Source organism: Phyllobates terribilis, unplaced genomic scaffold (assembly GCF_046119375.1).
Source record: "Phyllobates terribilis strain yellow unplaced genomic scaffold, ASM4611937v1 Scaffold_8__6_contigs__length_399053987, whole genome shotgun sequence".
NCBI classification, from domain to species: domain Eukaryota; kingdom Metazoa; phylum Chordata; class Amphibia; order Anura; family Dendrobatidae; genus Phyllobates; species Phyllobates terribilis.
The window spans coordinates 339,899,858-339,927,145 of NW_027362768.1; the positions used below are offsets into that span (position 1 = coordinate 339,899,858).

The 27,288-nt window shown below is 40.6% G+C and overlaps 1 protein-coding gene across 13 annotated transcripts in view; it reads right to left on the reverse strand.

Moving 5' to 3' along the window:
• The window catches only part of MAGI1 (membrane associated guanylate kinase, WW and PDZ domain containing 1), a 504,160-nt gene that overhangs the window by 70,820 nt on the left and 406,052 nt on the right, over positions 1-27,288 (reverse strand). For all 13 annotated transcript variants that reach the window (XM_073644690.1, XM_073644692.1, XM_073644696.1 and 10 more), the window contains 5 exons: positions 21,292-21,349; positions 19,876-19,958; positions 17,882-17,983; positions 17,517-17,699; positions 16,800-17,420 (listed from right to left, as the gene is read on the reverse strand). In XM_073644690.1, the coding sequence (XP_073500791.1) occupies positions 16,800-17,420; positions 17,517-17,699; positions 17,882-17,983; positions 19,876-19,958; positions 21,292-21,349 (1,047 nt within the window). The remainder of the gene's footprint in view (positions 1-16,799; positions 17,421-17,516; positions 17,700-17,881; positions 17,984-19,875; positions 19,959-21,291; positions 21,350-27,288) is intronic.

The window sequence follows — 27,288 nt, forward strand, 5'->3', positions numbered from 1 at the left end:
TGGTTCTATCTATGTCTACTGGTACTATATGTCTATGTCTAGCGGTACTATATGACTAGTGGTACTATCTATGACTAGTGGTACTATATGTCTACTGTACTATCTATGTCTAGTAGTACTATATGTCTAGTGGTACTATCTATCTTTGTCTAGTGGTACTATGTCTAGTGGTAGTATCTATATCTAGTGGTACTACCTATGACTAGCGGTATTATCTATGACTAGTGGAACTATGTCTAATGGTACTATGACTAGTGGTACTATGTCTAGAGGTACTATCTATATCTAGTGGTACTATGTCTAGTGGTACTATCTATGACTAGTGGTACTATGTCTAATGGTACTATGACTAGAGGTACTATCTATGACTAGTGGTACTATGTCTAGTGGTACTATATCTAGTGATACTATCTATGACTAGTGATCCTATGTCTAGTGGTCCTATCTATGTCTAGTGGTGCTATGTCTAATGGTACTATGACTAGTGGCCCTATCTGACTAGTGGTACTATGTCTAGTGGTACTATCCATGACTAGTGGTACTATGTATAATGGTACTATGACTAGTGGTACTATGTCTAGTGGTACTATCTATATCTAGTGGTACTATCTATGACTAGTGGTACTATCTATATCTAGTGGTACTATGTGTAATGGTACTATGACTAGTGGTCCTATCTATATCTAGTGGTACTATGTCTAGTGGTACTATCTATAACTAGTGGTACTATGTCTAGTGGTACTATCTATAACTAGTGGTACTATATCTAATGGTACTATGACTAGTGGTACAATCTATATCTAGTGGTACTATGTCTAGTGGTACTATCTATATCTAGTGGTATTATCTATGACTAGTGGTACTATGTCTAATGGTACTATTACTAGTGGTACTATGTCTAGTGGTACTATCTATGACTAGTGGTACTATGTCTAATGGTACTATGACTAGTGGTACTATGTCTAATGGTACTATGACTAGTGGTACTATCTATAACTAGTGGTACTATGTCTAGTGGTACTATCTATATCTAGTGGTACTATGTCTAATGATACTATGACTAGTGGTACTATCTATATCTAGTGGTATTATCTATGACTAGTGGTACTATGTCTAATGGTACTATGACTAGTGGTACTATGACTAGTGGTACTATCTATATCTAGTGGTACTATCTATGACTAGTGGTACTATCTATGACTAGTGGTACTATCTATGACTAGTGGTACTATCTATATCTAGTGGTACTATCCATGTCTAATGGTACTATGACTAGTGGTCCTATCTATATCTAGTGGTACTATCTATAACTAGTGGTACTATGTCTAATGGTACTATGACTAGTGGTACTATCTATGTCTAGTGGTACTATGTCTAGTGGTACTATCTATGTCTAGTGGTACTATGTCTAATGATACTATGACTAGTGGTACTATCTATATCTAGTGGTATTATCTATGACTAGTGGTGCTATGTCTAATGGTACTATGACTAGTGGTCCTATCTGACTAGTGGTACTATGACTAGTGGTCCTATCTATATCTAGTGGTACTATCTATATCTACTGGTACTATGTCTAATGGTACTATGACTAGTGGTCCTATCTGACTAGTGGTACTATGTCTAGTGGTACTATCTAGTGGTATTATGTCTAGTGGTACTATCTATGACTAGTGGTACTATCTATAACTTGTGGTACTATGTCTAGTGGTACTATCTATAACTAGTGGTACTATGTCTAATGGTACTATGACTAGTGGTACTATCTATATCTAGTGGTACTATATCTAGTGGTACTATCTATATCTAGTGGTATTATCTATGACTAGTGGTACTATGTCTAATGGTACTATGACTAGTGGTCCTATCTGTCTAGTGGTACTATGGAATAGCATGCCGCTGCAATATGCTGTGGTAGCCATGCTGGTTCAGTATGCCTTCAATTTTGAATAAATCCCCAACAGTGTCACCAGCAAAGCACCCCCACACCATCACACCTCCTCCATGCTTCACGGTGGGAACCAGGCATGTAGAGTCCATCAGTTCAGCTTTTCTGCGTCGCACAAAGACACGGTGGTTGGAACCAAAGATCTCAAATTTGGACTCATCAGACCAAAGCACAAATTTCCACTGGTCTAATGTCGATTCCTTATGTTCTTTAGCCCAAACAAGTCTCTTCTGCTTGTTGCCTTTCCTTAGCTGCTAGGAAACCACTGCTATTTTACCATGAAGGCCTGCTGCACAAAGTCTCCTCTTAACAGTTGTTGAAGAGATGTGTCTGCTGCTAGAACTCTGTGTGGCATTGACCTGGTCTCTAATCTGAGCTGCTGATAACCTGCGATTTCTGAAGCTGGTGACTCGGATAAACTTATCCTCAGAAGCAGAGGAGACTTTTGGTCTTCCTTTCCTGGAGCGGTCCTCATGTGAGCCAGTTTCTTTGTAGCGCTTGATGGTTTTTGCAACTGCACTTGGGGACACTTTCAAAGTTTTCCCAATTTTTCACACTGACTGACCTTCATTTCTTAAAGTAATGATGGCCACTCGTTTTTCTTTACTTAGCTGCTTTTTTCTTGCCATAATACAAATTCTAACAGTCTATTCAGTAGGACTATCAGCTGTGTATCCACCAGACTTCTGCACAACACAACTGATGGTCCCAACCCCATTTATAAGGCAAGAAATCCCACTTATTAAACCTGACAGGGCACACCTGTGAAGTGAAAACCATTTCCGGTGACTACCTCTTGAAGCTCATCAAGAGAATGCCAAGAGTGTGCAAAGCAGTCATCAAAGCAAAAGGTGGCTACTTTGAAGAACCTAGAATATAAGACATATTTTCAGTTGTTTCACACTTTTTTGTTAAGTATATAATTCCACATGTGTTAATTCATAGTTTTGATGCCTTCAGTGTGAATGTACAATTTTCATAGTCATGAAAATACAGAAAAATCTTTAAATGAGAAGGTGTGTCCAAACTTTTGGTCTGTACTGTATATCTAGTGATACTATCTATGACTAGTGGTACTATCTATATCTAGTGGTATTATCTATGACTAGTGGTACTATGTCTAATGGTACTATGACTAGTGGTACTATCTATATCTAGTGGTACTATCTATATCTAGTGGTACTATGTCTAGTGGTACTATCTATATCTAGTGGTATGATGTCTAGTGGTACTATCTATGACTAGTGGTACTATGACTAGTGGTACTATGTCTAGTGGTCCTATGACTAGTGGTCCTATGACTAGTGGTCCTATCTATGTCTAGTGGTACTATCTATGACTAGTGGTACTATGTCTAGTGGTACTATGACTAGAGGTCCTATCTATATCTAGCTGTACTATGTCTAGTGGTACTATCTATATCTAGTGGTACTATGACTAGTGGTCCTATCTATATCTAGTGGTACTACCTATGACTAGTGGTACTATCTATGACTAGTGGTACCATCTATATCTAGTGGTACTATGTCTAGTGGTACTATCTATATCTAGTGGTACTATCTATGTCTAGTGGTACTATCTATATCTAGTGGTACTATGTCTAATGGTACTATGACTAGTGGTCCTATCTGACTAGTGGTACTATGTCTAGTGGTACTATCTAGTGGTACTATGTCTAGTGGTACTATCTATGTCTAGTGGTACTATCTATGTCTAGTGGTACTATGTCTAGTGGTACTATCTATGACTAGTGGTATTATCTATGTCTAGTGCTACTATGTCTAGTGGTACTAGGTCTAGTGGTACTATTTATGAAACTGTTAATTAAGCCATGTTAGGGCTGCATGTGGATTTCGCTGAAAAAATTAGCATAAGGCCTCAAAATTGTTCAAAGGCTGCAGCTCTGACAGTGACCAGGGAAAGGCAGATGAGATATGGCTGCAGCTCTGACAGTAACCAGGGATAGGCAGATGAAATAGGGATGCAGCTGTGACAGTAACCAGGGATAGGCAGAGGAGATATGGCTGCAGCTCTGACAGTAACCAGGGATAGGCAGAAGAAATATGGCTGCAGCTCTGACAGTAACCAGGGATAGGCAGAAGAAATATGGCTGCAGCTCTGACAGTAACCAGGAACAGGCAGAGGAGATATGGCTGCAGCTCTGATAGTAACCAGGGATAGGCAGATGCGATAGGGCTGCAGCTCTGACAGTAACCAGGGATAGGCAGAGGAGATATGGCTGCAGCTCTGACTGTAACCAGGTATAGGCAGAGGAGATATGGCTGTAGCTCTGACAATAACCAGGGATAGGCAGAGGAGATATGGCTGCAGCTCTGACAGTAACCAGGGATAGGCGTAGAAATATGGCTGCAGCTCTGACAGTAACCAGGGATAGGCGTAGAAATATGGCTGCAGCTCTGACAGTAACCAGGGATAGGCGGAGAAATATAGCTGCAGCTCTGACAGTAACCAGGGATAGGCAGAGGAGATATGGCTGCAGCTCTGACAATAACCAGGGATAGGCAGAGGAGATATGGCTGCAGCTCTGACAGTAACCAGGGATAGGCAGAGGAGATATGGCTGTAGCTCTGACAGTAACCAGGGATAGGCAGAGGAGATATGGCTGCAGCTCTGACAATAACCAAGGATAGGCAGAGGAGATATGGCTGCAGCTCTGACAATAACCAAGGATAGGCAGAGGAGATATGGCTGCAGCTCTGACAGTAACCAGGTATAGGCAGAGGAGATATGGCTGCAGCTCTGACAGTAACCAGGGATAGGCAGAGGAGATATGGCTGCAGCTCTGACAGTAACCAGGGATAGGCGGAGAAATATAGCTGCAGCTCTGACAGTAACCAGGGACAGGCAGAGGAGATATGGCTGCAGCTCTGACAATAACCAGGGATAGGCAGAGGAGATATGGCTGCAGCTCTGACAGTAACCAGGTATAGGCAGAGGAGATATGGCTGCAGCTCTGACAGTAACCAGGGATAGGCAGAGGAGATATGGCTGCAGCTCTGACAGTAACCAGGGATAGGCGGAGAAATATAGCTGCAGCTCTGACAGTAACCAGGGACAGGCAGAGGAGATATGGCTGCAGCTCTGACAATAACCAGGGAAAGGCAGAGGAGATATGGCTGCAGCTCTGACAGTAACCAGGGATAGGCAGAGGAGATATGGCTGCAGCTCTGACAGTAACCAGGGATAGGCAGAGGAGATATGGCTGCAGCTCTGACAGTAACCAGGGATAGGCGGAGGAGATATGGCTGCAGCTCTGACAATAACCAGGGATAGGCAGAGGAGATATGGCAATACACATATAGATAAATAAGTACATAAAATCCATCTCTGTTGACAAATATTTCTACATCTTTATTTCACTGTCTAATAAAAAATTTCCCACTCCCAAGAAAAATAAACAATGAAAAAAGAAAAATCAGTTGACTTTATTTTTTCCAGTACGCTGCACTGCAATACCATTGTGAATGATTTCTTTGTGAATAACTTTGCATCTAAATCATTCATCTGTCAGAGAGAATAGGGCAAGGTCTGTTTGGAGAACAGTCTTTATGATGACTGAGAAAAAAATATTAGACTTTTGAAAAGACAAGTGAAGAAATTTCAGGATGGCAAATCACAGAACATGTCAAAAATGATTCAGAGCCATCTTTGATACACGTCCTTTTCTATGGGAATGAATCGCTAATTCACTGTGTCTCTAGAACAAGTGCTGCTCGCTAATTAATTTAATGTCAGTAGTGAGGAGTTTTAGACTTTGTTGTTGTTTAAAATAAGTGAAACTTTTTGAAAAAAAAAAAAAAAAACACACCTTGGCGTTGCATCAGCGTGCCAATATGAGTTGTAAGCATCGGGGGGCGCTACTACAGAAAATTTGTGACGCATGCCCTGGATTTTTAGCCTGGGGCAAGCCCCATATTCAAATGCATTTCCCTCGTCAGGAATCATGCCATTTACTCTCCTTGAGACATCAGACCCTAATTTGAGGTGTCAGTGGCCTGACGCAGGAGGCCTGGTAACATCACACATGCAATATTCCGCCTTCACCATCTCCCTGATGGCACAAGCTGGCACCGACTCATTACAGAGAGAGTAACAGTATTTTTTGGGAGCATAAAAGACGTGCAAGATCAGTGTGTGGGTGGGGGGCACATAATGGTCCATTACAACGGAATTATTTTGAATGGGAACAAAGGGGGCATTATTACTGTGTGGGAGCACATAGGGAGCAATTGTTACAGTGTAGAAGGAAAAGGTGGGCAAAATGCCTGTATAAGGGGCATTATTACTGTGTGGGGGCAAAGAGGAGGGAGTTATTAGGGTATAAGGGGCACAAGGGAATATTATTAGTGTCTAAAGGGCAAAAGGGGGCATTCTTACAATGCTGTAGCACAAGCAGCATTGCTAATGTGTAGAAGAACAAAAGGGATTATTACTGTGTGGGGGTATAATACCTGCGCTACGGGACAAAGAGCGGAATAATACCTGTGCTAGGACATAAAAGGGGGCAGTAATACTGTGCTGGGGAGCAAAAAGGTGATTATTACTGTGTAGGGGAATAAAGAGAGCATTATGAAACACTGTAGGAGAGAAAAGGGGACATTATTACGTTGTGTGGGCACAAAAAGGGTAATTATAACAGTGTGGGAGCACAAACGGGCATTATTACTATGTACGGTAACAACGGGGGCATTATACATGTGCTGGAGTATACAGGGGCGCATTAATCCTATTTTATAGAACACATAGGGACATTATTACTTATAAAAAGAACAAAGGGGCATTATGAGTGTGTGGGAGGTATAAAAATGGGATATTACTATGTAAGGGAACAAAGGAGTTTTATAACTGTATTGTGAAAAAAGTGGTGCATTAATATTGCATAGGGGAACAAAGGGGGCATCATTACTGCAGAGGGGAATAAAGGAAGCATTATTACTGCGTAAGGGAACAAAGGGGGCATTATTACTGTGTTGGGGAACAAAGGAGGCATAATTACTGCAGAGGGGAATAAAGGAAGCATTATTACTGCATATGGGAACAAAGGGGGCATTATTAATGCTTAGGGGAACAAAGGGGGCATTATTACTGCCTACTGGAACAAAGGGAGCATTATTACTGTGTAGGGGAACAAAGAGGGCATTTTACTGCGTAGGGAAACAAAGAGGGCAATATTACTGCATATGGGAACAAAGGGGGCATTATTAATGCTTAGGGGAACAAAGGGGGCATTATTACTGCCTACTGGAACAAAGGGGGCATTATTACTGCAGAGGGGAATAAAGGAAGCATTATTACTGCATATGGGAACAAAGGGGGCATTATTAATGCTTAGGGGAACAAAGGGGGCATTATTACTGCCTACTGGAACAAAGGGAGCATTATTACTGTGTAGGGGAACAAAGAGGGCATTTTACTGCGTAGGGGAACAAAGGGGGCATTATTACTAGATAGGGAAACAAAAGGGGTATTATTATAGGGGAACAAAGGGGGCATTATTACTGCATATGGGAACAAAGGAAGCATTATTACTGCATAGGGAAACAAAGGGGGTATTATTACTGCATAGAGAAACAAAGAGGGCATTTTACTGCATATGGGAACAAATGGGGCATTATTACTGTATAGGGGAATAAAGGGGGCATTATTACTGGCTAGGGGAACAAAGGGGGCATTATTACTGGGTAGAGGAACAAAGGGGGCATTATTACTGGGTAGGGGAACAAAGGGGGCATTATTACTAGATAGGGAAACAAAAGGGGTATTATTATAGGGGAACAAAGGGGGCATTATTACTGCATATGGGAACAAAGGAAGCATTATTACTGCATAGGGAAACAAAGGGGGTATTATTACTGCATAGAGAAACAAAGAGGGCATTATTACTGCATAGGGAAACAAAGGGGGTATTATTGCGGAGTACGGAAACAAAGAGGGCATTTTACTGCATATGGGAACAAATGGGGGCATTATTACTGTATAGGGGAATAAAGGGGGCATTATTACTGGGTAGGGGAACAAAGGGGGCATTATTACTGGGTAGAGGAACAAAGGGGGCATTATTACTGGGTAGGGGAACAAAGGGGGCATTATTACTGCATAGGGAAACAAAGGGGGCATTATTACTGTATAGGGAAACAAAGGGGGCATTATTACTGCGTAGGGGAATAAAGGAGGCATTATCACTGCATATGGGAATAAAGGAGGCATTATTACTGCATATGGGAATAAAGGGGGCATTATTACTGCAGAGGGGAATAAAGGGGGCATTATTACTGCAGAGGGGAATAAAGGGGGCATTATTACTGCAGAGGGGAATAAAGGGGGCATTATTACTGCAGAGGGGAATAAAGGGGGCATTATTACTGCAGAGGGGAATAAAGGGGGCATTATTACTGCATAGGGAAACAAAGGGGGGTATTATTACTGCATATGGAAACAAAGGGGGCATTATTACTGCATAGGGAAACAAAGGGGGCATTTTTACTGCGTAGGGGAACAAAGGGGGCATTATTACTACGTAGGGGAATAAAGGAGGCATTATTACTGCAGAGGGGAATAAAGGGGGAATTATTACTGCAGAGGGGAATAAAGGGGGCATTATTACTTTGTAGGGGAACAAAGGGGGCATTATTACTGCGTAGGGGAATAAAGGAGGCATTATTAATGCATATGGGAAAAAGAGGGCATTATTACTGCAGAGGGGAATAAAGGGGGCATTATTACTGCGTAGGGGAATAAAGGAGGCATTATTAATGCATATGGGAAAAAGAGGGCATTATTACTGCAGAGGGGAATAAAGGGGGCATTATTACTTTGTAGGGAAACTATTACTGTATGGAGCACTAAGAGGGCATTATCAATTGGCAGTGCAGAGAAAATCCAGTAAGACTCAATATATGGGTCTGTGGGAATATTCCTTGATGTATACTCTGTTAAACTCATAGGCCGCCATGCACCCAAAACTGTGCCTTTTTTACATATGGGGGCCAGTATGCATCCGCATGCTTTCTTTTTCACTTTATGGAAAAGTCTGGCCTACCATGATGTAATTTATATGTAGGAGGTACTTTGCTGACAAACACCAAGCATCACCGCCCTGTACTGCTGCCAGCCCCGTCTTAGATGACAGCTCGGATCAATGTATATGTAAATAATTCCTGGCACCGGCAGCGTAGCTTATAGATGAATCCTACTTTCCGTTCTCGCGGTTGGAGGTTCCTATCGGTGTCTCTTTCCTGGAATCCCTTCCCCGAGCACTTACTCTCTTCCTGGAATAAATTCTAATCGTGTTTTAGTAATATGATAAGTGAACGATCTGCCAATTTGGAAACTGCTGGAAACAAGAGCACTTACCAGCCTGAGTGTTTATTTGGTGCTCACAGCTTTTTCTGAACCCGACACATGGGGCTACCAACATCGAGGAGATGGATTTCATAAAATAAAATAAAAAAACGACTGGTGGAAAATTGCTATGGCGACTTTTGAGAGCGGGCACCAGACAAACTTTATCTTCTTTGTGCAGGAGCCAGATAAGAATTTGCAAAGACAAGGACAGGTAGATAGACTTATCACTGGAGAAATTCTCTGGTGGAAACACACGGATACTCCATGCTGTGAAAGGCTTTACAACCTTTTCTAAAATCGGATTTGAAGCCTTTTACAGGTGAACGCTCTCTGATTAGATGACAGACTAGATCCTCTAGGGATTGGGCTGCATAGGGAGTGCACGCTGAATACTGGCTGCATGGACAAATGCGAGATGCGCCGACATTGAATTTATCAGCTTGAAGTCTCCGCACGCCTTGATTTTGCGCACTACAATGTACTGGAGGCAAAGAGAATGGCAAATAGCTCATGTGGGTGGCTATCGCTTTGGATCTGGAAGGGTTAAAGAGGGTTTTCCCTTGATTGACTTGTCATAGTGATCAGATTGATGGGGTTCGGAGACCGTTACCAATACGACAATGGTTTCTGGTGCAGAGATAACTTGATCATGTGCAAGCTCTCCTTTGGAAATAGGAAAAGGACTATTAGAAAGCCATATGCCCTATCAAAGCAGGATAGGGGAAAACGTACTGATCGCTTATGGATCCGACCACTTGATCCCAAGATTGAGGTCTGGAACAGCCAAAGAATCCATCTTGAATGAAGCAGATGCACATGCTTGTCCTCCACTCCACTCGATGTTAATGGGACTACTGGAAAAAAATACAGCGCTACTTCCGTCAGTCCCATAGACAATAAATGGAGTGGAGGTCGAGCATGCGCACCTCTGAGTCATTCAAGAAAAGGGTGCACAGTTCTTTTCTATGGGTTCCAAAGCCCCGATCTCGGGATGGCTGGGGGTCCCAACAGTCAGACCCCCAGAAATCAGCAAGTTATCCCTATTCTATAGATAGGTTATAACCTGTTATTTGTGAATAACTTTATAAAATTTGTGTAGGCTTTGTAAAGGGGTCTCTGAACCTGTTATCAAGGTTTTGTCAAAGAGACCTTAAAACACATAGGGATTGTCCAAAAGGTAATCCCTTTAAATGGATTGTCTCGTTCAGAGGATCCATCTTAAATTACTAGCCAAGGGTTCTCCCCTCTCCCCATTCAGACTTACAATCTATATAGCCATGGCCAAAAAAAATTACAAAGAATATCTCCTGGTCTGAGGGAATTATCCGAGCAACTCACTGATTTGAAAAAACACTTTGTAATACTTCACTTCTCCTGCGGGAATGCTGCAGGGAAACGGAAAAGGTTTCCTTACACATTACAGTTGATCGCTGGGGAGCAACCTGTGATTGGGCTATTATAAAATAAAACATTTTTATATTTAGGGATTTTCTAAATTAGTTCATAAGTTTAGAGATCCCATTTTCAAATACATTTTTAGGGAATTCTGAGTTGATAGAGGAGGATTTTTATTCAGGATTATTATCCATTACGCAAGAGAGGAGAGCACCTACAAAGAGTGTGTCTCATTCTGGAGGACGACACTTGTCTATGTATTACATGGACAGCCTCAAAATGCAATGCTTCGATTTCCATGTGGTGGCGCTACAGGGAACTTGATTGCTGACTGTCAGGTTGGATCCCATCTGATCATAAAACTTAGATTAACGTCGGTTGAAGTTGATGACACCAATGGATTTGGTTGATAGTCTAATGCTCCGGACAGATGATATCGGGGAGATAAGGATCCAGCTTGGCTGATTTTGGACTGGCAATCCTTCTGTTTTGTAGAGATAATCCGTCACTAGAGATGTCTGGCAGCGGCTCTCGCTCGTAGAGAACACAAGAGCTCACGGTAGAGCAAGTTCTCCTGTATATGGGAGAGATGGCCAAGATCACTGCCAGCCAAATGATCGACTGAACCATCATTCAGCCCACAACTATCTACAGTTTATGGGGTCTTAAGACCCTTAAAACAAAATGGGATTGTCCAAAGTGATTATGTAAAGAAAAATCATTTGAGTGATGTCTCCTCAAGAAGGAGAATTTGGTAATCCATACAAGCCGCCCAGTCAGAGGGGCGAATAAACATTTCATATACCAGCAAGGCATTTTGTTCCATGAAATAAATATAAAGCAGACTTAAAGCTAATTTAATGAATCTGAGCTTGTGGCACTCGTGTAAAATCTGCTATTTAACAATCAAAAGTCTACGGATGACTTTTGATTAAAGCGGGCATGGGGTGTATATTTCACTACTGCTCGGTGCGACACGCTGCTCGAATAAAAGGAGGCTGCGCAGCTGGACGGATCCAGCACACAGTGCCGCTCTTTCATGTCTGGGATGTGCTGCTGCACGGTGATAAATCACTGAAGTGTTTAAGAAGAGAAGAAAGCAGCATGAGCCACAAGAATTTGCACACTTAGTTCCCATTGCAAACTACATCAAACAGGAAAAAATAATTTCTTAAATTAATAAATTGCTCTTAAGAACTATTAAATGTATGTGATTGGAGCTAAAAAAATTTTTTGTCATTGGGCGTCATTAAAAATTTTGCAGTTTGAATCATAGAATGCTAGAGTTGGAAGGGACTTCCGGGGTCATCGTGTCCAACCCCCTGCTCAAAGCAGGATTCACTAGATCATCTCAGACTGATTTCTGTCCAGCCTGCCTCTGTTTGAAGACTTCCATTGAAGGAGAACTTACCACCTCTCGTGGCCGCCTGTTCCACTCATTGTTCACCCTCACTGTCAAAAAGGTTTTTCTAATATCTAACACGTATCTTCTCCCTTTCAGTTTCATTCCATTGCTTCTTGTGCTTCCATGTGCAAATGAGAATAAGAATGTTCCCTCTACAGTGTGACAGCCCTTCAGATATTTGTAGACAACTATTAAGTCTCCTCTTAGCCTTCTTTTCTGCAAGCTAAACATTCCCAGATCCTTTAACTGTTCCTCGTAGGACATACAGTAGTTTGCAGTCCGCTCACCATCCTGGTAGCTCTTCTCTGAACTTGCTGCAGTTGACTCTTGCAAACTCTTTCTTTCCCTGCACATTCAACTTTGATGTGGTCTGTGGTCATAAATCAGCTGAGAGGAGCTCAGAAAGAGCCAAATAAATTAGTGACAAAATCTCCATCAGACCTTCATAGTGAGATCCATGAGGGATCCCCAGATAACTCATTCTACAGCCAGCAATAGACAGTGCAACACACCGGCTATAGAAGGCAAACGGTGCAAACATTTTTAATGAAGCCCAATTACAAAAATGATTTTTACCCCCAATTACTTGCATTTAAGTAAAAAAAAAATATCCCCAGAGGTGGACAATGCCCTTACATTTTAAGTAGTGGGATTACACTATGCAATCAGTACAACTGTAGATGTCAGATGAACACTTGGTTGGGCAGATGAATGCTTGGTTGGCCATGTGTTATGTCTCTTGACCTCCACATATTTGGCTGAACGTGACTGTATTTTTATTGGGTAGAGCAAAGTAAGCTGTGGCCGAACACCTCTAGCGACAGCTCATCTACCTGGGAAACAACTGGATTGTCCGATCCTTTTCTACCCCAACATCATGTCTGGCTGAGTTAAGTTCATAAACATTAGATGTTCATCAGGTTCTGCCAAAATCGGTGGATTCAGCCTACTTAAATCTAATGTCTTTGGGTCATGGGTAATGTCATGGGTTTTTAGAATGTTTCCAGACATACAGATCGATGACAAAATCAGACAAAGGGGATGCACCAGGTATCTAAACCATCAATGCCCCTAAAGGCTTCATCTAGGTGTCACAGATCTTTCTAGCCATGAAGAGTTGGTGAACCCCAACCTTCACAAAAAAAGTCTAGTTCCACCACCTAAATATTACCAAAATATTGCATTATTTGGAATGATGGGCACCTTTCATGGTTGGAATTGGACAACATCTTCACATACATCAGCTTACACAAAAGGAAAAATGAGACCGAAGTGTTAGTGAATTGTGTAGACCAGGATGTTTATTGCCACGGGTGCCAACAAGTCTCATTCTACAGGACTAAGGGCACTAAGTTGAGTTTTTGCCAAGGTTGAAGGTAACCTAGCTAAGGGGTGTTCAAACGTCACATTTTTCCCCGCAAAATTTTACTGTCCCATCAAAATACATTTTCTAAATTTCGAAAACCCATGCGCACGTAGCTAATTTTTTTCCTTGCATATTTGAAGCAGTTTCAAATCAGCAGGCTGTGAATCCTTTCAGTACTTTTACAGTAATTTTCACTCATTCTAATGAATGGGACAAAACGCGTAAAAAAATGTAAGCCAACAGTGTGGCAAAAACGCAAGTTTTTTGAGTAGCATTTTTTCCTGGCAAAAGACATTTTTGATGCAGAATTGTCTGCTGCTAACACTTAACATCTGAACATCATAAGGCTCTAAAGCTGGTCTTATCCATTAATGCTGGTGGAACTTGCCAAATTTTGGAGTAGCCAGCTGACCATCAAATGTGTATGAGCGCCAACAACCCCCATTCAATAGATAATGTTAGGGGAAAGAAGAGTCATGAATTTGTTAAATTTCAGTGTCCGATCATTTATTGTTGCTAGTGGAAAAAACCGCCACCAAAGGTGTCTGGCATTGGCATTGTTCCCTCTCCCAACACCAAATGCATCTCCTGCAAATGATTATCTGATGGGTATAACCAGCTTAAAGGGATGTCTACGATTATGATATCGATGATCTAGCCATACGATAGGTCATTAATATCAGATAAGTTGGGGTCTGGCACCCCCACTGATCGGCTGTTTCCACCTCCAGCGTCAACTTCATTGCCGAGAACTGCTCCTTGTCATACTGCTCTTCAGTACCCAAGAACTGCTCCTTCTCATGTTCAACTGCAGTACCCAAGAACTGCTCCTTCTCATGCTCATCTGTGGTACCCGAGAACTGCTCCTTCTCATGCTGATCTGCGGTACCCGAGAACTGCTCCTTCTCATAAACCTCATCAGGAGCATGCCCAGGCGTTGTAGGGAGGTCATACAGGCACGTGGAGGCCACACACAATACTGAGCCTCATTTTGACTTGTTTTAAGGACATTACATCAAAGTTGGATCAGCCTGTAGTGTGTTTTTCCACTTTAATTTTGGGAGTGACTCCAAATCCAGGCCTCCATTGGTTAATAAATTTGATTTCCATTGATGATTTTTGTGTGATTTTGTTGTCAGCACATTCAACTTTGTACAGAACAAAGTATTCAATGAGAATATTCCATTCATTCAGATCTAGGATGTGTTATTTGAGTGTTCCCTTTATTTTTTGAGCAGTGTATGATACAAAGCTAAAGTCGCACTTGTGACATATTCAAAGATATAAGAGGCAACATCACCTTCTGAAAACTTGAACTTATTTTTGAGGTATAGGTATAATCGTACAACTTTTATTATTTTAGAAAAAAAGAAGTAAAGTGTTTTTAGGTGAGATACACTGGTGACAGTGATCTCAACTTATAAAATAGGTAACTTTCCCAAATACCTTATCTCCCTGCCCCTGTTCCCTAAAGCTTCCCTGGTTAAATTGGAGGGACGCAGCGACACGAGGGGACGCCACAGGATGTTTCTGGCAGGAGACGGCTTTAGCCTCTTGTACTTAATGTGTTATCAATATGGAGAAGTCCAATGATGGACAAGTGAAGGGTGTAGCATGGATGGAAGCAAGAAAATGGCAAGGAACTGATAAATTAAGTTTCCATATGTATATTTAGACGGTACGATGTCATGATTCGGCTTCCTGGAGAACGTTAACATCTATATTTACCCGAGACATATTGCTCATTTTCTGGCCCATTGCTCCCAGTGCTGAAAACCCATTCTCAGCTTTACCACCATTTACACTAATCCAATTAACTACTAATGTTTCATTTCCATTCAGTCAATATTCAAAAGACTGGCAATAAAGTAAAAAGCATTTTCAATAAACCTGCCAAATAACAGAATGGCCTAGAAAACTGAAAGCTTGCATTTATTCATATACTTTAATTAAACTCTGTGTTTAAGGTCATAAGCAAACTATCTATAGCAGCATAAGTCAAAAAAGTAAGGGGTTGTCCAGATTTAGAAAAAGGATCTATTTTTCTTTCTTTTTTCACAGATAGAGCGCCACTTTTGTCTATGGGCTGTGCCTAGTCCTGCAGCTCAGGTCTATTCACGAGGCCTCATCACTGTGCCGATCAGAGATCTCAGACCTCCACTGATCAAAAATTGAGGTCCTATCCTGATGTCTTGTTTCAAGAACTAATTTTTCAGCTGGTGAAACATGGCCCATCTGCTGATAAGGCCACAATTCGCCCATGGTTGGGGAGATATCAAGAACTTCCATTGACCACTAGAGTTTGATTAAGAGAAGACATTCCAACAAATTTACTATCGTAATTATGATTCAGAAACCCAACTCTTCCCTTTTCTCTTCCGGATGCTTCGAAGACTTCTTCTGGAGATTGACACTGGCCAATAATCGGGAAAGAGCTTGCCTATGAGTGATTGCTAACCTGTCATTACACTGCCCAACGAGATTGGCAATCACCTGATGAACGAACAAAACGCTCGTTTGAAGGGTGAATTGATTTTTAAGCTTGAGATATTATAAATTACCAAACTGTCCAACATCTTGGATGGAAATTATCCAGATCATAAAAACAGTTACCTCTCAGTTGGGCAACCAATTTGGAAGCTCTATAGTATATAATTGAGTTTTGTTTAGGGTGCACTGGCAGATAACAGTGAATGAGTATTCTTGATAATTGACCAGTCTAAACAGGAAGGCAATCTTACGATGAACAGGCAAAACTATTTGCACATTGAGTGAAATTAATTTTAAACTTTCTCAAGATTATTGTTCTCGGCAGCACATTGCAGTGTGCTGCCAAGAACAATAATATTCTGTGCGCACGGTACAATCGCTCTGTGCCCAAGGAAGTGTGATACCACTGTAATCACCGATCAGCTTTCATGTAGCCCTTTAATGACCACAATTGGTCTGCCTAAATGCAGCTTTTAACAGTGGTCGGCTCTTTTCGGCACTTTTTGGCTCAGCTCAAAGTGTTTACAAAGGAGAGAGCCAAGTAAGACACTGCCAGACACTTCTGGAGGCAGTTAATCACCAATGTATTCGAAAGGATTGAGCGCAGCCAATATTTCTTCCACTGACATCATTTGTCACGGGAGGGACTCATTAGGTTGTTGGCCAGTTTTGCCCACACTGATCAAATGTGCCCTGGTTAAAGCCTTTAGTTTTCTTGTGTATGGCCACCATAAGACCTTTCAAAAGGACCAATAAAATCTGCATTGACGTCCTTCACAAATTTTTAAGTATAATTTATATGGAATCCAAGCAAAGTCTACAACTCTTACCTCCTCTTTGCACCAACAGAGTAACTTCACTCCCCTTTGGACATTCGATCAGTAAATCCACAACTTGATTATGTGTAAGAGTCTGCACATTCTTCTTATTTACTTCCACAATGAGATCTCCTTCCTTGAGTCCACGGCAGCGAGGACTGTCTACAATCTGTTTCACTCTCTGGCCACCACCGCCAGGACTATCCGCTATAGTGAAGCCAAATCCCATTGGCCCTTTAACTATATGCACTGTAATAAGTTCAGGTTGCGTTGCTATAGAGGAAGCCAAAGAGACAGTGTCATTTGGGTAACCATGGGACCCATTTGAAGACACCTCCACAGGGCTGCTTGGCCTTGGCTCCTTCAAGTTATTGGCTTTTCTAGTTTTACTACTGTTGCTGGATGGAGAGTCATATGTTTCTTGTCCATTGACAATGATAGGGTCTTTGTCCAGTATGGCAACTGATGTCACCAGACTTGTATTGGGATCATCAGGGTCGAATGGAAGTGGATACCCTCTGCAAAGTTCAAGGTCAACGCTTTCACCAATGGGTATAGACTGGAAGATCTTTACAACTTGAGCGTGGGTATATCCCAGTACGCAGGTTTCATTTACACTGACAATAACATCACCTGTGATAAAGGAGATGGCAAAAATTAGAATTCCCTTTGGGACTACCCAAAAACACCCAAAATTGGTAGACCCAATTCATTTAATAATATTCATACCCGTTTCCATCTTGCCGTCTAGTGCTGCAGGGCCGTCAAGAACCAAGCTTTTTATCTGAAGAAACTCATCCGGTTCATCTCCGCCAACCACAGTGAATCCAAAACCTCGGGTGCTTTTCCTCAGTTTTGTGTTAATGAACTTTCCTTTTAGTTCGGATGGGTTTCTCGTGAAGAACGGTTTAGCTGAAATGATAATTAAGAAAAGATCGCTAAAGTTATAAGATTCAAAAATCCAAAACAGAGCCACCATGACCATGTGCCATTTATAAAAGTGGGGCAAATCAGGGCTCAGGGTTAGGGCACAATTTCTAGCCCCTCCAACGATACTCTAGATATTTCTTGTATTTTCCATATTTTAGAATTACCGTGGTTGGAAGGGTCTCTCGCTGGTTCCTTCTTTTTTGGTGTGAAGTTGTTGGGAAGAGTAATGGGTGGAGGCGCGAGTGGCGGGTGTTCTCCTGTCCACTCTGTTGATATAAAAGGAAGATGAAATATAAGTATCAAGGTTCAACAGATAAAACTTTAAGGAACAGTCCACTGAGATCTTTGCTTATACGGCACAGAAATTACATCCAGCAGCCTAAACGATGACATGAGTATAGACGACAGTCTGCGTCAACTATGACCTGTCACATCTATCATTTAGTCAGCACAGATCGGTAAAGAACCATGAAGAAATTTGAAGGTTTTTTTTATTGTGAGTGTTGGAAACACTTTTAAAAGGGGTTTACCCTTAAAAATTGGAATTAAAAAAAAAATACAACTCTAAAAAATTGGGGAAAAAAAAATCATATTCACCCTACAAATTTCCTGTGGTTTCTCTTCCCAGGTCCCTCATAAGTCTTTGTGATTTCTCTTCCTGCCGGGACAGACATGTGACCATTGTAGCCAATCAATGGTTAGTTGTACAGACATGTGACCTCTGCAGCCAATAACTGGCCACAGGGAGTGATGCGTTGGTCACCTCTGTTGCCAATGATTGGCTAAAGCAGTCACATGCTCGTCCCGAATGGAAGAGGAAGCATTAAGACTGGCGGAAATGGTAATTTGGCTATGATTATGAATAAAGGGTCACTTGTTTCCAATGTACTATTGTTTATTAGCCCATGCTGGGAGTTGTAGTTACACAGGGGGAAGAGGAGGTATCAGATCAGTTCGGATGCAGCGCATTTGCAAATGTATGAACAGAACAAGATTACGGTACATGTGCAACAGCAAATTGTGCCCATCAGTGTCGGCGTCTGGGGAATTTATCCAGAATTTTCAGCCCTCGCTCAAGACGTGCATTTCCTTCCTTCTCCGCCATAGATATTTGTCTCAGGGTGCCCCCCTGTGGATCTAGTACTCAGGGTGACCTTAGCAAGGAACGCTTGGTAGTCTCTGCTCAAACACACCACAGTCACCATCTAAATTCACTCTCCTCACTGATCCGCGAGCACAAGCCCCGCTGTTCCTGCAAAAAGATCTTTAAATACAGCCAAAACCTTAATAAAACTTCCAGACTGCGATGTCTCATTGATCTATGAAAGCAGCCGAACGGCATAGATGAGACTGTGACCGATCAGCTTCTCCCCGTTACAAACAGGAAAGCAGAAAAAATATTTAAAAAAGTTGCACAAAGCAAAAAAAAAATCCATATAAAATGAACGTCATTTATATATTTTTTTTCTTTTTATTTTTTTTATGCAAATTGGGAAAAATGTTATAAGATTTTACCAGTATAGATTTTCTATCGTAAATTTAGTAAGTTCACGACAATGAAAGGGTTCATCAGAAATATATAAATATAACCAAAATTACCCGACTCTTTAAAGTTGAAATATGATTAAATTAAAAAATGTTACGCCCTTTGTACTAGAATTTTAAGCAAATGGAGGATTTTTTTTTTTAATTTGACAGGTCCCAGACAATAACCGGATCACTGAGTGATCAGATGTTATCTACAAGAGTAGATACAGATAAGTGTTTTTGCTTCCCTACAGCTCCCCCGCAGGAGAAACTAAGCATTACACATTTTTCATAATAAATCAATGGGTTGTTGATGTAAAATATACACATGCAGAGTCCTCCAGAGTGAGACACTCTTTGCAAAAATCCTTAATGGTGGACCTTGTCTCAATTAAAGGGGTCATCCCGACATTAACATTTATTCCCTATCCGAAGGAATATGATCAGTGAGGATCTGACCGCTGAAAACAGGGGTCACCCTTGCCTGATCACCACTCCTGCCGATAGGCAACAAGTTCACAGACCTATAGACGGACCCCTTTAAGACACATCACATCCAGGTGGAAATATACAATGGTAAATACTCCATTACCCCCTCTATAAATGATAAAGTACCCAGAGACGGACTCACCTTCTGTCTGCTGCTGTCCGAGCTGCTTCTTGCGTTTGGCTTCAAGGACAGGATTCTCGTACTGTGTTTTCCTGTTTATGTGACTGTGGAGGAAGACAGCGACGTCATTAATGGCTTCTATTGAAGGACAGGAATAAGGTGCATTGAGGCCGCTACATTCACATGACGTGAATTGTCAGGATGTTTATCCGGCCTTAAGAGGAACAAAAAAAAAAAAAAAGCCTAACAAACAACCTTATAAATAACCATCTGCTAAAGTAATAAAGCGCACTGCCATAGGATGGCTCTGTACGATGGTGCGGAGCCATAACACAGCTGCAATGTTATTCTAGGATTTCCACACTTCTGTAGACATCATATTATAATTTTTTCAGTTTTTTTACTCCATGTGTCGCTGTATAGATGACAAAGAAGTCTTTAGAGACTAAAAAAAGTATTTTTTTTCCCCAAAACAGCGCCTCCCTTATCTATAGGTTGTATCTGGTATTGCAGCTCCTGGTTCCAATATATCAGGGAACGTCCAGAAAGCATTCCAGGAACATTCAGATGTCAGTTTTTCTCATGTACGGGAAAAAAATGGACCGGATCTTTTGTTCTTTTTTTCCCCATATGTGGAGAAAAGAAAAAGGTCTCTCCACCTTCTTCTATGTGACAGTTCATGAAAATCGGACCGCACTCGAATGCCATCCGATTTTTTTTTAAGGACCCATAGACTTGCTTTGCCGATAAGTCGGATATGTCTCCGATTTTCAGAGAACCATTCAGTCCGCAAAAAATTACGGGCAAGTGAATGACCCCATAGACTAACACAGGTATGAGTGCGATCCGTGAAAACCGAGGATGACACTCGTACACGAAAATCAGACGTGTGAATGAGACCGCAGGCAAATTAGCATTAGTCAAGCTCACTTTGTGACTGGTTTCACAGGACAATCCCATGAAGGTAAATAATGGAACAGAAGTGGTGCGGTGTCAGAATATATATATATATATATATATATATATATATATATATATATATATATATATATATATATATATATATATATATATATATACACATACATACACACACATACACACAGAAGAAGAGGACTTTATCACTCAGATCAGGAGCGCATACACCACTTTATTTTTTTTTGTTAAGGGTGGCACAAAGGTGGCATTATTACTTTTTAAAGAGAAGGCATTAATAATTTTTAATGGGGGCATTATTTATTTTAAGGGGGTATAATTACTGGGTTAAGGTGTGTAATACTTGTACTGCTCCAGACACTGGCAATCCGCGCTAGGGTTCATGTGATTTTACAGTATATCTAATTTTGGGGAACACTTGAATCTCCTCCTTCATACATATAGTCATTTTGATATACCAATCTATACAAGCTGCAGTGTAAAGCAATGAGGATTACTTACTCTACATAGTAGACTCCATAAACAGGATCTTCAATCTTCTCCCACCCGGCAGGCAATTCTAAGAATTAAAGAATGAAATTAAAGAATAAGAAGTAGAAAAATAAAAAATAATAATAAAACATATATTAGTATAACATTAAAATAACCAGACTGATAAAAACCCAACCTCTTTAATCCCGGTTTTCCCTGGCAGTACATAAATGTACCTGTCCTCCAGATTTTTATAATATATATAGTACAGACCAAACGTTTGGACACACCTTCTCATTTGAAGATTTTTCTCTATTTTCATGACTATGAAAATTGTACATTCACACTGAAGGCATCAAAACTATGAATTAACACATGTGGAATTATATACTTAACAAAAAAGTGTGAAACAACTGTAAATATTTCTTATATTCTAGGTTCTTCAAAGTAGCCACCTTTTGCTTTGACGACTGCTTTACACACTCTTGGCATTCTCTTGATGAGCTTCAAGAGGTAGTCACCGGAAATGGTTTTCACTTCACAGGTGTGCCCTGTCAGGTTTAATAAGTGGGATTTCTTGCCTTATAAATGGGGTTGGGACCATCAGTTGTGTTGTGCAGAAGTCTGGTGGATACACAGCTGATAGTCCTACTGAATAGACTGTTAGAATTTGTATTATGGCAAGAAAAAAGTAGCTAAGCAAAGAAAAACGAGTGGCCATCATTACTTTAAGAAATGAAGGTCAGTCAGTCCGAAAAATTGGGCAAACTTTGAAAGTGTCCCCAAGTGCAGATGCAAAAACCATCAAGTTCTACAAAGAAACTGGCTCACATGAGGACCGCCCCAGGAAAGGAAGACCAAGAGTCACCTCTGCTTCTGAGGATAAGTTTATCCGAGTCACCAGCCTCAGAAACCGCAGGTTAACAGCAGCTCAGATTAGAGACCAGGTCAATGCCACACAGAGTTCTAGCAGCAGACACATCTCTACAACAACTGTTAAGAGGAGACTTTGTGCAGCAGGCCTTCATGGTAAAATAGCTGCTAGGAAACCACTGCTAAGGACAGGCAACAAGCAGAAGAGACTTGTTTGGGCTAAAGAACACAAGGAATGGACATTAGACCAGTGGAAATCTGTGCTTTGGTCTGATGAGTCCAAATTTGAGATCTTTGGTTCCAACCACCGTGTCTTTGTGCGACGCAGAAAAGGTGAACGGATGGACTCTACATGCCTGGTTCCCACCGTGAAGCATGGAGGAGGAGGTGTGATGGTGTGGGGGTGCTTTGCTGGTGACACTGTTGGGGATTTATTCAAAATTGAAGTCATACTGAACCAGCATGGCTACCACAGCATCTTGAAGCGGCATGCTATTCCATCCGGTTTGCGTTTACTTGGACCATCATTTATTTTTCAACAGGACAATGACCCCAAACACACCTCCAGACTGTGTAAGGGCTATATGACCAAGAGGGAGAGTGATGGGGTGCTACGCCAGATGACCTGGCCTCCACAGTCACCAGACCTGAACCCAATCGAGATGGTTTGGGGTGAGCTGGACCGCAGAGTGAAGGCAAAAGGGCCAACAAGTGCTAAGCATCTCTGGGAACTCCTTCAAGATTGTTGGAAGACCATTTCCGGTGACTACCTCTTGAAGATCATCAAGAAAATGCCAACAGTGTGCAAAGCAGTCATCAAAGCAAAAGGTGGCTACTTTGAAGAACCTAGAATATAAGACATATTTTCAGTTGTTTCACACTTTTTTGTTAAGTATATAATTCCACATGTGTTAATTCATAGTTTTGATGCCTTCAGTGTGAATGTACAATTTTCATAGTCATGAAAATACAGAAAATTCTTTAAATGAGAAGGTGTGTCCAAACTTTTGGTCTTTACTGTATATACATGACATATATATATATATAAATTTTAATTGTAGAAATATGTATATATATACATATATATATACACACACATACATATATATACACATACACATATACATATGTACGTAGAAATCTGGAGGACAGGTGCATTTATGTAATGCCAGGGAAAACTGGGATTGAACAGGTTGGGTTTTTATCTGGTTATTTTTATTTTATACTAAAGATAAGCAGCGCTGAATAGTAGAATTGAAGCTTATCTTTAATGTTTCATAGTGAAAACAACTAAAGAAAAAAGTGTATAAAAATGATGTGTTCAGTGACATCATGAGCAATTAATCTGGATAGTCTCTCCCAGCCGCCACAGAAGCAGAGGGGATGTGGATTGTGCCTAGTGTTTAATAAAAAGTTTAAATTTAAATTTTTGTTATTTTATATTATTAAAGTAATGGCTGGGGAAATTGTAAGTAGTTGGCACAGATGAAATGGTCCATATTGCAGACCAAGAAAATGTAATATCAGAAAGAAGAAGGTCAAAGTATTTTCAACTGGGTGTAGTACCTTTTATTGCCTGTAGGTGGCACCAGTCTTTACAAACAAATAATTCCAGCTTCCTCATGCCGCTCCCATGCACAAGGGAGGTGGGAGAAATTAATTCCAGTGCAAATACAAAGCTTTCTGTATCTTTTATATTATAAAATATTCTCACATGGGCTCCAACTACTAATATTTGGTAGTTATTTGATTTTTGTAAACTTTTTAACATGCAAATTTTACACAAAATTCAGTCTTAAAATTCCCATGATAGATTTCTAGAATGGAGCTGGTAAAACTATAAAAATAAATAGAAAAATTGATAACTTGATGAAAATCTACATCATGGCCCCTTTAAATTGCACCAAAAGTGTTAATTAGTGCTGCCATATGTTGCTATATTGGGTGGAAAAATGTGATGAAATATTACACAAAAAATATATAAAATCTGATGACAGACACCTATCCAAGGGAAGCTACTGTATACTGATAAAATACTTAGCTTAGAAAGGGGGGGACATGCCCCATTTGTCCAAAGTACAAGAGATTGCAGTAAAAAAAAAAAGAGCCGGACTATAAACTGGTATACATGCAAAGTGTAAGACCACGTTCACACTGTGGCTATTTCCCAAACAAAACCCACAAAAAACAAAAATACAAAATGAGAATATACCCTGCAGTACATATAAATAACATAGGGTACTTAGTCAACGCAATTTTAATAAAAAAAGCATAAAAGCCATCCCACCTCGACAAGGTGAACCCATCGGAACAGTTCTATCCGGTCTTTAGTATTAAAACATTACCTATTGTTTGTGGCCATTTCACAGACAAAACCCAAGAAAAAAAAAATTAGCATATACCCTACAGCAACATTATCATTTGACACAAGGTAAGGTTTTAATATTAGAGACAGGATAGGACCTTCCCGATGGGGTCACCTTGTTGCGGTGGGATGGCTTTTATGCTTCTTTTATGAAAACAGTGTTAACTAAGTGCCCTATGTTAGCTATATGTACTATTACTATTTAATTGCTGTAGAGTATATGCTCATTTTGTGTTTTTTTTTTTTTTTTTTTCTTGGGTTTAGACTATGGGCACTGCATTACTGATATATGACCCAGAGATCCCTAATAAGGGCACATGCATCAGCCCTATCAGGCGGTATTAGCAAAGCAGTAATTAATGTTATTTCATCAATTTACCCCAAATACAACAAACAGACCTCTACAATATTGCTGCCTGTGACTAAAAATCAAGAAGCATATTGTACATAGGAGGAAAGTGCAGAATACACATTTACACAGTAATATTAGCAGATTTTATCCGCTCCGCCATAAGGGTAGGAAATGGCGCAGTCTAAACTCCGGCACAACACAAAATACACACGGACTAATTAGAAGATGTTTTCATTGCCGTTTGGCTGCAGACCAGAGGCAAAGCCCACTGACATATTTCCATAATCTGATATTTAATGAGACGGGTGGGTGACTGGATACGTAATTAGAGGCACGTGGATGGGATGTAGGTGGAAATTACAAGGAATCTAAAACCCTATAATGCAACGTTTTTTGGGAAATCAAAGAAGACTGTAAATCCTAATATTCCTCCAAAAAATAATTTTTTCTCCTAATTATGCATTGTGCCATTCCTCTGTTATTCCTCCTGGAAATTTTAGGAATAATTTGACAACTGGGTCTTCCCATCCCCTATTATCTAAGAGGCGTTTTCCTGCACTGTCAGTACTGATTGGGCACTGTCAGTACTGATTGGGCACTGTCAGAGTATGTAGTGGCACACCTCTTTGTCCTGGGAATGGTAATACCCAGTTTTTAATTTATATAGTAAAGGAAGACCGGCACTCACTTTTGCAGTATTCCGTGTAGATTTATTTTCTACCGAAGAAAAAATTATTTTCTTGACGCGTTTTGGGTCAAAATGATTTTTTTTTTTTTCGAATGTTTCACAGGCTCAAGTTGAACCAAAAATTCTCACAAATATAATGATTTGATTAAATTAATCTACATGTAATTCCTTCCATTACTATATGTACATTTGTCACCATCCCTAGTTGTGAGCATCACTCAAAAATTCAAGTGCCGACTGTATTCTTCCACCAGGAAAAACAGAAGAACGGAACAATGTAAGAATCTCTGAGAAAAGAAAACAAGTAACTAAAACTTTGTCCGAGAAAGATTCATTGTACCCTGTATTTTAGTTGGTTAGTTTTGTTCCTTTAGGAGTACAGAAGCTCCGCCTACTGGACTCCTAAGCCCAGAGGAAGCAGGATTTAGATGAATAAATATGTTATACTTAATATTTTCCTACAAACCTATATATCAATCTTCTCAGCTCCTTGTGCTCTAAAATGTGCTACGTGAGGACTGAACAACTTCTTGACAGATTCTAAATGTAACAGTCCCTGATTAAAGAACTACAGTGGCCTGAGCCAAGTGGAAAAATATATCATTATTCGAGTTGCTATGAACTTGCGTAAAGTAGTCATTTTTTTAAGATTTTGTTTTTGTTTATTACACCCTGAGCCAAAAGCTTAATGATGTCCAAAAGATTGTTTGCCCCATAGATAGAGACTAGTACAATAAACACTGCGTGATAGTTGGGGTGCAGGACTGTTACAGGTTTTTCATTAGGGCCCAGGGGCTGTACATTACCCCCAGGTTTGGACTAACTCACAGGAGAATCCTCCGGTGGGCCCCTGTGCAGGAATTGGCCACCACCCACTTTGTCAGGATTCCTGTTGTCCTTGTACAGTTTCACCACTAATGGCGGCTATTGTTCACCTTAATAATTGTTTTGCAGTTTCACTCCTTACCCCTGGAGGCTGCTGTTGTGTTCTGCAAATGCCCTTTACCAAGATGGCAGATTCTGAACCTATGGAATCCATCTTGTTTCCTGTTTGGGCCTACTTAAAGCCACATGGATCTCTCACTCAATGCTTGAGTATTGTGTCTAGCAGTTTAGTCTAGTTCCAGTCTTCAGCTCCTGGACTGTCTTACCCAGACTGTTCTTACCTGTCTACGGATTGTTTTCTACAACTCATTTGCTAACTCCAAGAACTGATACCACCACTTGCAGTTCTTGCTCATGCTCCTTCAGCCACTGGTGCTGGTCCATCAGTGCTAACCAGTATCGTAACACACTTATATGAGCAGCACTTGGCACAATACACTTGATTCACCATATAACAGTAAAGGCAGCATCGTATTAATTTAAAAATCAACCCAGTTTATTGCTATGAATTTTGTGAATAAGGATAAAGTCATATTTGCATGTAGCTGAAAAGTAGGGCCCCGGAGTTGATGTTACTGGTGGACCTTTGGCACCCCAGTCCGACACTGGTTCCTCCTCTGTAAAGAAGGACAGTAACCAATGCAGAATGAAATTGCTGGGCTGGAGCAAAGACTAATAAAATTTGCATTTACATCAATTATAAAATCCGCATTACTGTGTAATAGTTATGGGTTGTAATCCATTATAGAATCTGGGTTACAGTCAAGATACAAAATAAAGCAGAGTCGCAGAAGATAAATTTGCTTGAGATTCAGAGGCTGATTTTTTCTTTTTTTTCCCGTCCGTGACAGTTTTTGCATATTT